This window comes from Chanos chanos, chromosome 12 (assembly GCF_902362185.1).
Source record: "Chanos chanos chromosome 12, fChaCha1.1, whole genome shotgun sequence".
Taxonomy (NCBI): Eukaryota; Metazoa; Chordata; class Actinopteri; order Gonorynchiformes; family Chanidae; genus Chanos; species Chanos chanos.
Genome location: NC_044506.1, coordinates 8,620,377 through 8,634,450, shown reverse-complemented (window position 1 = coordinate 8,634,450; position 14,074 = coordinate 8,620,377). Strand labels below are relative to the sequence as shown.

The 14,074-nt window shown below is 46.4% G+C and overlaps 1 protein-coding gene across 1 annotated transcript in view; it reads left to right on the top strand.

The window, feature by feature from the left end:
- ldlrad4a (low density lipoprotein receptor class A domain containing 4a) overlaps window positions 1-13,856 on the top strand; it is a 34,671-nt gene extending 20,815 nt beyond the window's left edge. The window contains exons 3-5 of the mRNA XM_030789222.1: window positions 11,633-11,787; window positions 12,788-12,841; window positions 12,986-13,856. Of these exons, the coding sequence (XP_030645082.1) occupies window positions 11,633-11,787; window positions 12,788-12,841; window positions 12,986-13,522 (746 nt within the window). The 3' untranslated portion in view covers window positions 13,523-13,856. The remainder of the gene's footprint in view (window positions 1-11,632; window positions 11,788-12,787; window positions 12,842-12,985) is intronic.
- Window positions 13,857-14,074: the final 218 nt, after the last annotated feature.

Here is a 14,074-nt window from a genome sequence, read left to right as displayed (position 1 = left end):
CGTTTCTATGCGCATTTCTGTAGCAGTGCTTATGTCTTGAACTGTAGGCCTCTTTGTCGCCCTCAGCTGTGAAGCAGGGCTTTGTGTGTGTGTGTGTGTGTGTATGTGTGTGTGTGTGTGTGTGTGTGTGTGTGTGTGTGGTGGAGGGTTGTTCTTGCGGAGCCGGGGTGGGGTGGGGTCACCATGGATGCTACCCTCTTGACTGTCACAGCTGAGGCCTAGGCAGCTCTGGGATTCAGCCAGCCTTGACATTGGCCATGCTCTTTTCTTTTGTGTCTGTCTCAATCATACCCACCCCCGCCCCCCACCTCCATAGGGCCCCAGGGACCCGACGGCAAGCAGATTTGTAGCCGCCCTTAGGTCTCCGTTCCAGGTGGGGGGTTTGTGGCCTGCAGTGGCTCTTTGGTTGGGGAGGGGGGGGGGGGGGGGGGGGTTTGGTTGGGAGTCTGTGTGTGTGTGTGTGTGTGTGTGTGCCCGTCTGTCTGGACGCGACACAGCCGTCTTCGCAGACACATACATATACATGTACGTCGTCATGTCTAATGTGTGGCTGTCTAATGATGAATGGAGCTGAAGGTTCCTGTCTCGTGTCTGCAGGCGACTTTTGTGTGTCTCAAATGCCAGACTTGTGCCTGATGTCAGTGCAATTTTGGGAAGGCTCCATCATTTCACTCTGTCATATGCCAACAACACACGTGTATGCTTGTTATGAGTCGAAATGATTTCAGTAAACTTGTTTTGTTTTTTTTTTTTATCTTGTGTGATCTGTGTAACCAATATTAATTGCTACAAAAATGTGTTATTATTAAGAAGTGTAGTGTGATTACTGCGTATTATCATTTGTTCATTTCTTTCATGTGCCTTTGAGGGTTTTTGTGTAAGTCTGAAGAGGCTCAAACTCAAACTGTGGGGAGATTTTTTTTTTTTTTTTGCACGAGTATGATGTGAACTTCATAAAACGGTAGTTTAATGTGGAAATATGCATAGAGGGTTTGTCTGGACCTGCCTGGTGCTTTTTTGGGGGAGAGTGGAGTAAATTGAGTACTTGTATATAGAATGGCTTTAAGGGGGGAAAAAAATGAATATCTTGCAAACTGAGGAGATGAGCCGAATGTCTAGCTTTTTCTTTTTTTTTTTTTCTTTTTTTTTCGCTTTTGAGGTCCAGGCAGTATCTGAAAAATGTAGGGGAATATGTCCGCAGACATTCCATGAAACTTTATTAGTTGTCGTACAACAAACAGCCTGTGTAGCAAAACAGAAGCTCTTTCAAGCTCTTTTTCTTGTTTTTTTTTTTTTTTTTAGATACAGACCGACGATACTTAATCGCTTGGGAGAGGAAGCATCCTGTTTTAAGTTCTACTATTTGAGGTTGCACAGAAGCGATAATGAAATTTGCCTTTGTCAGTTTTGCGGACGGCGTGAATCTCACATACTCTCTGTGAATAGACTCTTTTGTAACCTATTGAACGTGCTTAGATTTTCTTCATCAGATGTATCTCGCGCGTTAACCTACGGATTCGTCGACGTTAAAGTAACAGAGGCGCTGGGGAATTTTTGCGACCCCCGCACAAAAATGCAGGGTGATTTTAAAAGATCTTCTCTGAGGCCTCCGCGTAGAACTCTTACCTCTGTTAGTGGAAATGTGGTCTGTCTTTGAGCATTCTTGTGTGCGAACGAAAAAACCCAGGAATGTAAACTGCGTCTGCGGGAACACACTTAGCTCATTCACTGAGGTTGTGTCTGGACTCTTTTGTTGTTGAAACGGTGCACTTGGTACAGAGGGTGAGAGCAAGACAGTAGGCCAGACCGCAGACACAACAGAGTCGGGAATGACACGCGATGTTATCGGGCCTGTCTCGCCCATCCTCCAGACCCCCGTTTCGCCCACAACCCCCCCCCCCCCCCCCCTTTCATCAGGCACGCATGATCCGGGGCCCTCATCTCAGACGTCAACGTCCCCCACAGGCCGCACCCCCCCCCCCCCCCACCCAATGGGGTCGGAGGTCAGGGTATTGTTCTAGCATCCTATTTCCCTGTCCCATACACACACGCACTCACACGCACGGCCTCCCGTCTTAGTCATTATCTTGATTCGTTGGTGTAGTGTCTACTTACAAACCTATCTTCCCTAACGCTGCGAGAAGAAACGCGGACGTGAAGCAGAGCCAGATGAGATTGTGTGTTCTTTGTTTTTGTTTTTTTTTGTTGTTGTTTCGGTGGCTTTATTTTATTTTATTTATTTATTTAATTATTTTTTACGTGAAAATGATATATCTGCATTCCAGACCTCTCTACTTTGGGTTTCAGAATAGGCTTTCATTCCCAGACCCTCCACGATAAACCCACAATCATCTTCTGTGTGACTCTATGCGTGTTCACCTTAGCTACTAAGCTGCTTAGCTTATGACTTTGCTGCTTAAATGTTGTTACATTGATGTTACTTTTACAAAGGTGAGCTTCTGTAGGAAAAGGGATTTTTATGGTGTTTCCCTGTGGGGTGCGGGATAGGTTTGGGGAGGTGTCAAGGGGAACCGGGTTGGGGGGTGGGTGGGAGTCCTGACCCTCGTTATGAAATCCGTCAGGGATCTGATTGTGTCCCGTCTACACACTCGTCTGCCCAGCTCCCCCTGTCAGCAGCTGCCCCTGGCCTGGCCTGGAGAGAGAGAGAGAGAGAGAGAGAGAGAGAGAGAAAGAGACTGACTGCTCTATTGTGTGGGGATCAGAGGTGCAGCGCCTGTGTCCTCAGCCAGCAGTCTCTGCTCCATGAGGACACGGTGATAAATGACCCCCCCACCTCCCCTCTACGTCCCTGCTATTGTCAGGGCTTCCCACTTATTATTACTCATTGTGCGTCTGAGTGTGTGTGTGTGTGTGTGTGTTTGTGTTTGTATGTGTCTGAGCGTTGACTTTGTTTGTGTCACGCAATAGCCGACAGGAGGAGGAGGAGGAGGAGATCGCATGCATACATACATACATACATACATGCATATATAAATATATATATATATATATATATATATATATATATATATAGATAAATATGATTTTTTTTTCCCTATTAACTTTTTAGTGCTGTGGAAAATATATGGAACATAGCTTCTGTTATGAGAGAACTTCCTGTCTCTTTTTTTCTGTTAATTGCTATTATATGGCCTTTGGAGACTGAACATGCATTAGCGCATGGATATGCACTCTCTGTATAAATAGGCACTGTGCTATCGGAAAATAGATCTTTATGATGGTTCCATAAGTTTGAATATAGATTTCTGGGCTGTTTCCATAGGTGCAGGGACAGACAAGAGTAGTGTCCCTTTTGTCTGTCAATGGGGGTGGGGGGGGGGGTTGTTCCTCGAATCCCATTTCGAGGAAGCCGGGTGTTTGTTGCGACACAGTCTGCCTCTTCGTCCGGTGAATTTCTGCCCTTTGACCTTATCTGTGTATCTGCTTTAAAGTTTCCAAACAAGCGCTGACATTCTACAGGTCGTGTTTCACAAGCGACAAGATCACTTCATATTAGAAGAAAATGCTCTTGAGTTTAGTTGAGGGTGAAAGGGATGTCTGTAAGGTGTTACTGCAAGGCGAGCGTTTGATGGCTGTCTCGTTGTACTCTGTATCCTTCAGATTTATTCTTGTAGGTGAAGCTTGAACCCAGGGCCTGTATTGTATGAATGTGTGAACAGAGGAGCGTGGAGTTGCCAATTGCAGAAAGTAATAAACAGTCTTTAAATGTATGGTTCATCTAGTGACTCACAGCATTAGCACGGTGATCGTCTGCATTGTGTGAAGTTCATATTTCAACAGACAGTGAAATCATACGACGTGAATGATGGTTGTTAGCATACCCCCCTCCGTACTGCACTTCACATTTCACCTCTTTCCTACAACCAGAGCATTAACCTCCAGTTCAGGGTCGTTTTGGACTCCACGGCTCTGTCAGAATATCCGAATGTTAGTCATTTCCTTCTTGGTTACTTTGTTTGAGATTATTTTGGAGGGCCCGAGGGTTTTTTTTTTTTTTTTTTTTTTTCCAGTGAACTGTGGTCTGGTCAGACGCATTTCCCCGCTGCAGCGTACGTCTTGGGAGAGAAGGGACCTTGTTTGCCGTAGATCTCGCTAGTTCGGTGCCAAGTGTATTGTAATGGTTTTCTGGAGAAAAATGACCGACTTCCGTTTGGAAGGACGCGGTAACGTTTTTCGGGCCCCGTGCCACAGAACACATATGTTTGAAGTCTGTTTGTGGCATGTCACTCGTATCTGTTATCCTAGTCACTGACTCACTCAGGCCTTAATCACACACACATCAATTGCACAGCAGAGACGAGATAAGCACAAACTTGCCTTACATAGAAGGAGACACACACGGCCTGTTACAATTACTCGCATCAAGTGAGTAGTATTAGCTGGAACTTGGTTTTACAGTTTGTAGCTGTGTTATGCTGGTGGCAGACCTCGACGTTGAGACAGTGGTCTTTGATTTTTGATCAAGATGGTTCAATGGTATTGTCCCATTTTTGGATGAAAGATCTCTTCACTGAGTTTTTCATGATCGTGGTTGTCTCATTCATTCCCCAAAACCAAACCCTGTATGTGTGTGTGTGTGTGTGACAATTTGCTGATTTACCATTGGGAAAATGATAAAGAACTGTTCGATATTAAATGGGCTTTAATGATGTCCAAGTATAATGCCCATCTACACCTCCTTTCACACCTGCACTTCATTCCTGGAAAATTGCTGGACAAATGTGTTCACACTTGGCTTGAAAATCGCAGAAAGGCAGGATGTGACGTTAGCAATTTTCTGACAATGTTAGTAATTTACAACATGTTTTGTGGACAAGTAATGTTGTTACATATAATACTGGTTTCACAAAAACATGTTAAGACATTGGGAAAAGGTAGGATGATAAACTTGATAAACTAAATTTACTTTAAGGCCCAATAAACTTTTCTGGGATTTCAACTCCAGCTCGCGTTCACACACGACCCTAGAAAATTGCAGGAACATTGCCAGAAAAAACTGCATGTGTGAAAGGGGTTTAGATTTCCTGACACTGCATTCCCCTTAGGATCCAGTCTGCACAGAACAGCCTTTCCTGCCTCAGTAGGGGGGGGGGGGGCGCTCCCAAACAGCCACCACCTTCAGGCTCTCCCCACAGATTAGACCCACCAGCAAGAAATAGCATTATCTTCAAGGCTCTGTTGGAAGGCGCTATTTTCAGTTGAGCTGTGTTGGTGTTTGAATGTGTGTGGTTTCTTTTGTGTCTGTGTGTGTATATGTGTGTTTGCATATGAGCGTATGCATCAGTCTCTTACATACTTATATCGTTAGCACATTTGATTTTGCTGAACGTGTGACTGTGGTGGCGATGGTGGTGATGGTTTGTTTGCCAGAGTATGTGTCAGCTCTCTGCAGTGCACCTCGGTCTCCAGCTGTGCTTTTAGAGGTGCTGAAGAACATGATGTGCTAAACTGTACTTTAACGGCAAAAAAAACCAAAAACCCTCCACTTCGAGCTGGGTCCTGTGTTAGTGGGCTATGACTCAAGCAGTGGGGTGGGGGGGGGGGGGGGTGTGTAAGACAATATTCGTGGTAAGATGGTAGCAACAGTGGGATGATCTGTTTTGTGTGTGTGGTATGTTAGAGTGTGTGCGTGTGTGTTTGTGTGTGTGTGTGTGTGTGTGTGTGTGTGATGGGGGGGGGGGGGGCACTAGCTCTGGAGCAGGTGGCGTCTGGTCCCAGGCAGAGCTTATCCTCCCCTGTCTTACCGGGCAGGTTAAATAATTAAAGAAATGTGGGTGTTATGGCATGGCCAAGTCTAGACGTGTCTGGCGCCTGTATGGGGCAGCTCTTTAATGCGACTTCTTTATCTGAGATTACAGACGGGGGTCAGCGGCCAGGGCCCTGCTTAGGTGACACTGCCGCTCTGCAGCAGCGACAGAGACGAATCACTCCTACCACAGGCGCGATTAGATGCGCCCTACTTCTCTCGTACATGTCCTCCTATCTGTCCCGTGACGTGAGTCATCCATTTGATAGCGCTGCGTTCATTTTTGCCAGCTTTTAGGATTACAGAATGTGATGTTCATTTCTTTTCAGTTGGGGTGGCGTTGGTGCAATTGACTTGTGTTTTCTTGTTTTCTTATCTTTTTCTTTCTTTTTTTTTTTTTTTTTGCTTTGGATTTGTCCCGTTGTTTCTATTTTTCTGCAGCGGATCCAGTTTTTTAAGTTTGCTGTAGTCAGTGCTACTTATTTCTCCTCTCTCTCTCTCTCTCTCTCTCTCTCTCTGCCTCTCTTTCTCTCCCTCTCCCTCTCTCTTTCACTTGCTCTTTCCTTTTCACACACCTTGCGTGTGAATGGAAAATGTCTGTCACACCAGAGGATGCCTGTTTTTGTGTGAGACTTCACAAGGTTTTTTGTTTTTTTTCTTTCTTTCTTTTTTTTCCCCTCCTTCTCATTTTTCCTGTAAAAACAAACAGGTTCCAGGACGCTTGGGCACCACTAGTTGCTCATTTTGGGCCTTCTGTAAATCCACCACCTTCCAGTAAAATAACCCCCCACCCCACCCCCCTCCTTCTCCACCAAACCCCAGCCCGCACCACACATACACACACACACACACACACACACACAGTCTCCCCACCAATCCCAACCCCTCCACCGCCCCCCCTGCCACCCCCTGCAGCCCTGGGGTGACTCAACCCATGTTGCTAGGGAATGTTCCAGAAGCTGCAGATTAGCGTTGCTGTAAGAGGTAGTCCGCCCCCTCGTCTGGCATGCTCTCTGGGTGAAACCTGCCGTGTCTCTCCTGACTCGGATGCCCACGTGGGCAGCGCGATTGTGCCCATCCCTTTTGTCTACGCGGCTGGTGAAATGGCACAGATAACGCCGACGGAGGAGGTGGAGGAGGAGGTGGGGAGGTGGGGATGTTTCTTACAGGTTCCCATAATTCCTTTGTTACAGGGATCTAACGGCCGGTACATTGTCGCTAATGGGATTACGCCTAGTCGTCTGTGTCCCCGTTTTGAAGAAGGGAAAAAAAAAACAAAAAACACAAAACTACAATAAAAAAAAAAAAAAAGAAAACTACAAAAAAAAAAAAACCCACACTGTCGCCGTCACCGTCGGGAAAGAATGTCATCATTTTCTCTTTTCCCTGGTTACCACTGCAACGCACAGACATCAGAGCTAGCGTGGGTGGTGTGCTCGTGTGTGTGTGTGTGTGTGTGTGTGTGTGTGTGTGTGTGTGGGCATTGTGTGCAGTAGTGTATTTTTTTTTTCTTTTTTGTGCGTATTTGTGACTTGTGATGACTGCCGCACAGTCCTGAACTGTACGTCACGTTCCTTTGCTTTAAAACTTCAGCATCTTTGGTTCAGACACACCTCACCTCATTTTCTTTTGTTCCTCCACCAAACGTGCTATTGAATATGTTACAAATGTGATTTGGCGTTCTGTTATCTTTTTATCTCATTATCTTATCTTCTACTTTCTATGAAGAACACCATCCATTAGAGTACCCTTGACTTCGTCACGAACTTTATCTGAGAGTCATAGCGCGCGGCCGGACCAACACACAACTGACAGAACAGACAGAAGAAGGACAGAAGAACAGAGCCAAATAATCTTGTGTGTTATAAAACGGCTTTGAGTTCTAAGAGAATAAAGTAGAGGTCTATGATGTCATAAGAGATGAGATGGAACTTGGCCAATGGAAGCCAATAGCTGAGCTTCACCGCAGTAAATGGAGGTGTTTTTGGTGTGTTGGTGCCTTCCCCCTGTAACGTTAGAACCTTCCTCTTCCTTCAGTCATCTTGCTGCTTTTTGCCATGAGTATGAAGTCATTTGGAAAGCAGCCTCGCACCTCAAAAACACACCCTCTGTCTGCTTCACACTGTTTCTGCACATTGAAATGCATATTCCGTACGAAGAAGTTATTAGACTCTCAAGTCAGGCACATGGGGGGGGGGGGGGGTGGACTTATATTCTCTTACACTTAGGGTGCTCCACTGTACAGACGATACATTTTGAATGCGTGCACAGATGGCTGACTATGGACAGCCATCTCCCTTTCTGGAGTTACTTGCCTTTTTATTCTCTCTCACACGCTTGCTCTCGCTCTCTCTCTCTCTCTCTCTCTCTCTGTCTCTCTCTTTCTCTCTCTCTCTCTCCTTTTCTTTTCCTTTCCCCCCCTCTGATCGTGAGAGCACAGCTGTTTTCCTTCTGTTATGAAACGGCAGAGAGCAGGAAACAGGAAATGGCTTCATGAAATATAGATCTGGAGCCCAGGCTGGGTCGTCTCTATTCCTTGTGCACACATTAAAAAAAAAAAAAAAAAAAAAAGTTTCGAGAGGCTTATGTAATATGTCCTGCTCTACCCTCCCCCCCCCCAAACCCACATAGTCATGGCTTTTACAACACACACACACACACACGCACACGGAGTGAAAGTTACTCGTTCTGTCATGGTTGTGCACGGACGCCGCCTGTTCTGGCAGCTTATTAACAGGTGTGTCCGTGTCTGTTGTTAGCTAACAACACAATGGGGCAGCATACGTAACGGTAAGAGGATTTACCTGTCTGATCTGTTGAGAGTCAACCTGAATTAGCCACCGCTCGTTCGTCCGTTTGCTCATTGGTTTGTTTCGTTTGTTCTTCTGTTGGTCGGTCGGTTCGGTCAGTCAGGTTTGTTTTGGTTTTTGGTTTTGTAATTGTTGTCACGTAGCTGCAGATTGTTTGCGTTTTTTCTTCATCATAAACAGGCAGAGAGCTTTGTTTGTTGTGTCTGCTCCCTCAGGGGGTTTACAGACTAGTCATAACACATTACCGGCTTCTCTCAAATACTACCCCCCCCCCCCCGTCTGTCTCTCTCTCTCTCTCTCTCTCTCTCTCTCTCTCTCTGTGTCTCTCTCTTTCCCCCCTGGCATCACTGAATTACTGTGACAGGGGCCTGAGATTAATGCTACATTGCTAACAGGCTTGAATCAAGGTTCTCTAGGTATTATGAAGTCTCTAAGAACTGGAAATCAGCTGCCTTTGAGTTTTCTCTCCTCCTTCAGTGGTCTTTTTTTTTTTTCTCCGCTGTTCTCGTCTATGTTTGGCCTAAAGCACCCTGGGTACATGCCGTTCTGAACGTGGAAGGGGTGGAGCTCCTTTTTGGGATTAGCGGCCTAGTTCTTAGCCTAGCGAACACTCTTTGGCACCAGAAGCACGGTTACAGCGTGCTCTGAGCGCGGGACTGGACCGACCCGACAGAGGAGAGCGAAGCGAGGACTGAGATTAGAACGTCAGTCACAGCAAAGTTGAGGCGTGTCATTTAGAGTCGTCCCCCCCCCCCCCGACGCTCTCTTCTCTCTCTCTCTCTCTCTCTCTCTCTCTCTCTCTCTCTCTCTTTTCTCTCTCTCTCTCTCTCTCTTTTTTTTTTTTCTCTCTCTCTTTTTTGTCTCTCTCTCTCTCTCTCCATCCATCCGTTGTTCCCTCTCTCCCTCCCTCCCTAGTGACTGCCTGGCGCTTGGATCTATTCCAGGCCGTAATCCGGTTAAGGGCCGCAGATTGGGGTGGTTTTATCTGCTGTGTTGGGTTAACTCCTGGGATGCGTCTGGTCTCTGGGCTTCTCCTCCCAACCCAACAACAGATGGGGCCTTGTCTCACAAGCGTTCTCGCCAGTGGAGCCCTGGCAACAGGCCAGCGCCAAACCGCAACGCCAACGCTGTTTATTTAGCAGTGCCACAACGCAGCGCTGGCGACCAGGCTCTGCTCACTGTAAAGAGGGCACGGTCATGCTCCCATTAGAGCCCCTGTTTCAATTAACATTTTTATCTGATACTGTGTCCCCCATTACATAGCCTACACTGGATGTATGACTGTTATACTCAGAGTACAAAAAAATTCATTTATTAGGCAGCCTGCTGCTATTTTTCTTCCTGCAAAATTTGAATTAGAGATAGATACTTTTTGGGGGAGATATATATTTGTATAGCCATATATATATATATATATTTTATGAGATATATGTTATTATACTGTAATGCATATTTGCCTATGTTTGTAAATCTAATATTTGGGCCGACAAAATCTGTTTTAAAACAGGAAAAGCGCTGTGTTTAACAGTTGGACGTAATTTAGAATAAAAGCCTCGTACATTCTGTGAGGACACCACAGTTCTGTATCAGCGTTTTGTGTCCAGACATGAAAATCCATTCTTCTGTGTCACTGTCTGAATATTCCCATGTCTCATTCGGCCCTTGCGTCCGTAAGTTGAAAGGCATTCGTCCTGTTCTGGAACAGTGGGGCCTAATGACCGCTGTCCGTTTGAGCTCTCTGGGTGTGTCTGTCTGTCTGTCTTCACAAGCGTCTTGAATCCGTCTTGACCTTGTTGTCCTCTTTGCTGCAGCAGAACATCACAGACATGCTGTCCTCTCCTTGCCCTCTGTGGTCACACAAAAGAACTTCTCTTTGCCAGTTGGCAGGAGGCCTAACAAGACCCCTGTGTGTTTGTGTGTGTGTGTGTGTGTGTGTGTGCGTGCGTGCGTGTACGTGTGTACGCGCACGATCGGTGCCACGTTGAAAATCCGTGGCGCATGCCATCGACCCGTTCCTGCGCGGCTCGTGTGCCAAGCGACTTTGGCGGTCGGAACAAACCCACATTGAGCGTGCCCATCTGCATGGCGGGAGGCCCAGGGTCAGGGTGGGGGGGGGGCAGTTGGGGAAGTAGGGGGGGGAGCAGTGGCGGGAGGACGCACAGGATGATGCCTGCTCTCCCCTGGCAACTGTTTCCCAATGCGGCGGGATGAAAAAAAAAACAACTTTTTTTTTTTTTTCAATAATCGGTACAGAGGTGAGATGGAAACAGAAAAACAGGCAAAAATGTCCCTTACGTGAACTCCTGTAGGCACTGTCTCAAGCTATTATCTCAGAGATGTTGTCCAGAGAGAGAGAGGGAGAGAAAACAGAAGAGAATTGCATGACAGAAAGGAGGAGTGGGAGGAGGAGAGGGAAATAGTTCGGAGGTCTTGTTGAAAATTTCTTCAAATGGTTTTTTTCTTTTATGTTTTTGAGGGGGGACGGGGGCAACACAGAGGGCTTTATTCATTGAAAAGTTGAAAGGACGCTGTAGAACAACGGATGTTATGAAACGCATGCCAAGTTGCAAACTTCCTAGTTGTCGAGTGTAACACACACCCTTGTGTTGTCACTCTGTCCTCACATGACTATGTCAACAGTTCAATTGCAAAATTCCTCTAATAATGTTGGGGACAGCAGACAACTTGGAACAGCATGTTAAGACATTCTTGTGGATTAGTCAGTTACATCACTTTTTGCAACAGAGTCTGATTTTGACCAAACCACTATGATTTGTGGTGGTTACTCAGTATTGCTCCCTACACTGCCCCTTGGTGGTGAGAATGCTGTAATTGCATGTAGACCCTCCTGCTGGGTCTTTGATTATAACTACTTAATTGTGCAGCGTAAATGAGTGAAACAACTGGCTGTAAAATGCGTTCTTAGCCACATGCTTCCGAATGACTCACACTTCTCTCTCTCTCTCTCTCTCTCTCTCTCTCTCTCTCTCTCTCTCTCTCTCTCTCTCTCTCTCTCTCTCTCTCTCTCTCTCTCTCTCTCTGTTTTGTTTTACAGCTGAACTGGAGTTTGTTCAGATAATAGTCATAATTGTGGTGATGACTGTGATGGTAGTTGTGATCATCTGCTTACTCAACCACTACAGGCTCTCTGCCTGGGCTTTCTTCACCCGTCAGAGCCAAGCCTGCAGACGAGAGGAGGCCATGCAGCCGGTAAGAGTGTGTGTGTGTGTGTGTGAGCGCAATTTAAAAAAAAAAAAAAAAGACTGAATGAATCGATAGACATTTTCAGTAAGAAAATGCATTTGTATTTATGCGTTTTTGATGTTTGACATTTTGTGCGTGTTTCTGGTACTTTGTGCTTTCCTGCTGTTGTCAGTGTGTGTGTGTGTGTGTGTGTGTGTGTGAAAGAGAGAGAGGACATTGTTCCTCCCTGGCTAGCAGCAGCCCACATTGTGTGGAGCCCATTAGAGCTCTGCACGTCTAGACTGCAGCCCATCAGTCTCCGCCCCCTTAGAGATGTAGCATGAGAGAGAGACAGACAGAGTAATGTACAGACGGGTATCCTCATTAATATTCATGAGGTAGGGGTACTCTGCTGGTGATGCACTAAGGAAAAAGGAGCAGGGACTCACTCTCTCTCGCTTACTCACTCACACTCTCTCTCTCTCTCTCTCTCTCTCTCTCTCCCTCCCTCCCCCTCGCCCCCTCCCTCTCTCTCCATACTACCCCAGCAGCATCCTCCAGACATGGTTAATGCACTCAGCACTTCTCTGCATTAAAGTCTGTGAATCATATCCTCTCCTTCCAGACCTTTTCTTTCATTTCGCAACATTACCATGTTGTGAATTAGACAAACAGCTGTTCTGTTTTGTGTAGAGCGAGCGACTCGCTATCTGACCAGCCAGAGAGCGGAAATATCTTCTTTTTGTATCGTAGACTCAAAATTTTCATCTCAGCTCAAGGAGGTCTGTTGCTCATATAGCTGGAGCATATTATGAGTTTGTTCTGTTGTTGTCTCATCTAACCTGTTCACATCACACAGACGGCAAACACCTCTGACACTGAAATTGCTCTTGCTTCTGACGAATCCTTTCTGATTAACCTGAGTTGACCTTGAATCAATCTCTCTCTGTCTCTTACTCTTCTTCTCTCTTTTTCTGTCTCATTTGCTTTCTTTCTTTCTTTCTTTCTTTCTTTCTCTCGCTCTCAGGATGGTTGTGCATGGCCAGCAGACAGTTTGGTGACACAGCAGGGAGCCACTGAGGTCAGTGGCTTAGAGTCACATGATCCTTGTGTAAAGAGACTTGGGTCTAACGTTGTATTTACTGTATTGGATAGCGTCAGTGTCAGTCCCAAAGTGTCGTTCTTGTCTCTCAAAATGTCACTCCTGTCTCTCCTTTGGTGTCAGGTGATGTATGGGCCAAGGACACAGGAGCGTTTTAACGCGCCCTCCTTTATGCAAAGGGACCGATTTTGCCGCTTCCAGCCCACTTATCCTTACCTGCAGCAGGATATCGACCTGCCCCCCACTATCTGCCTGTCCGACGGAGAGGAGCTGCCCCCCTACAAGGGCCCCTGTACCCTGCAGCTCCGAGATCCGGAGCAACAGCTGGAGCTCAGCCGAGCCTCCGTACGCGCCCCGCCAAACCGGACCATCTTCGACAGCGATCTCATAGACGTATACGTGCATGGCGGCGGGCCACGCCCACCGAGCAGCAACTCTGGCAAGAGCGCCTCGAACTCACGAATGGAGGGGCCTCCGCCCACGTACAGCGAGGTCATGGGCCAGTCGTATCCCGGCTCGTCATCCTTCCTTCACCAGCACAGCAATAACGCCCCGCCCTCCGCGCAGCGGACAGCCAATCGGACGGGCCAGCCCAGCGGCAGCGCAAGCACAACAGTGTCCGTCAAGGCCAAGGACAGTCGGCGGGAAAAACCGGTGTGACTGGGAGGCAAAAAAAAAGAAGTGGGACGGGATGAGGGAGGGACTATGTATACCCAGGAACCTCCTCTTATAGCTAAAGGGGCGTGGCCTCCCTCTCAACACGTCCCATGCACAAATTTGAACAGAATTGAGGAACCAAGCTAACAAATGATGCTTTTTTTTGTATTCGTTTTTGTTTTGTTTTCGTTTTTGTTTTCTTTTTCCTCTTGCTAGAACTGTGGGCCTTGCGTTGATGTTTCGGCTTATTGGCTAATTTATGTACATTTGTTTCTTTGTTTGATTTTTGTATGCTTTTCCTTTATTTAAAGAGATAAAAAGAGTGTTGGCACGGATGTTTGTTTGCGAGACGGCACAGGTCATAGGATTGAGAATTTTTTTTTGTCTTTTATTTGTTTGCGTGTCCAAGATCTGTGCATAAATGATAGTCATAACCAATCAAAATCCAAATTTGAGTGCCATCATTCATACAAAATCTTAAAATTTTGGGGATTCTTCAAAAAAAAAGTCTTTAAGTTGCACTAACTTATTGTTTTAAGAACAGAGGAATATTGC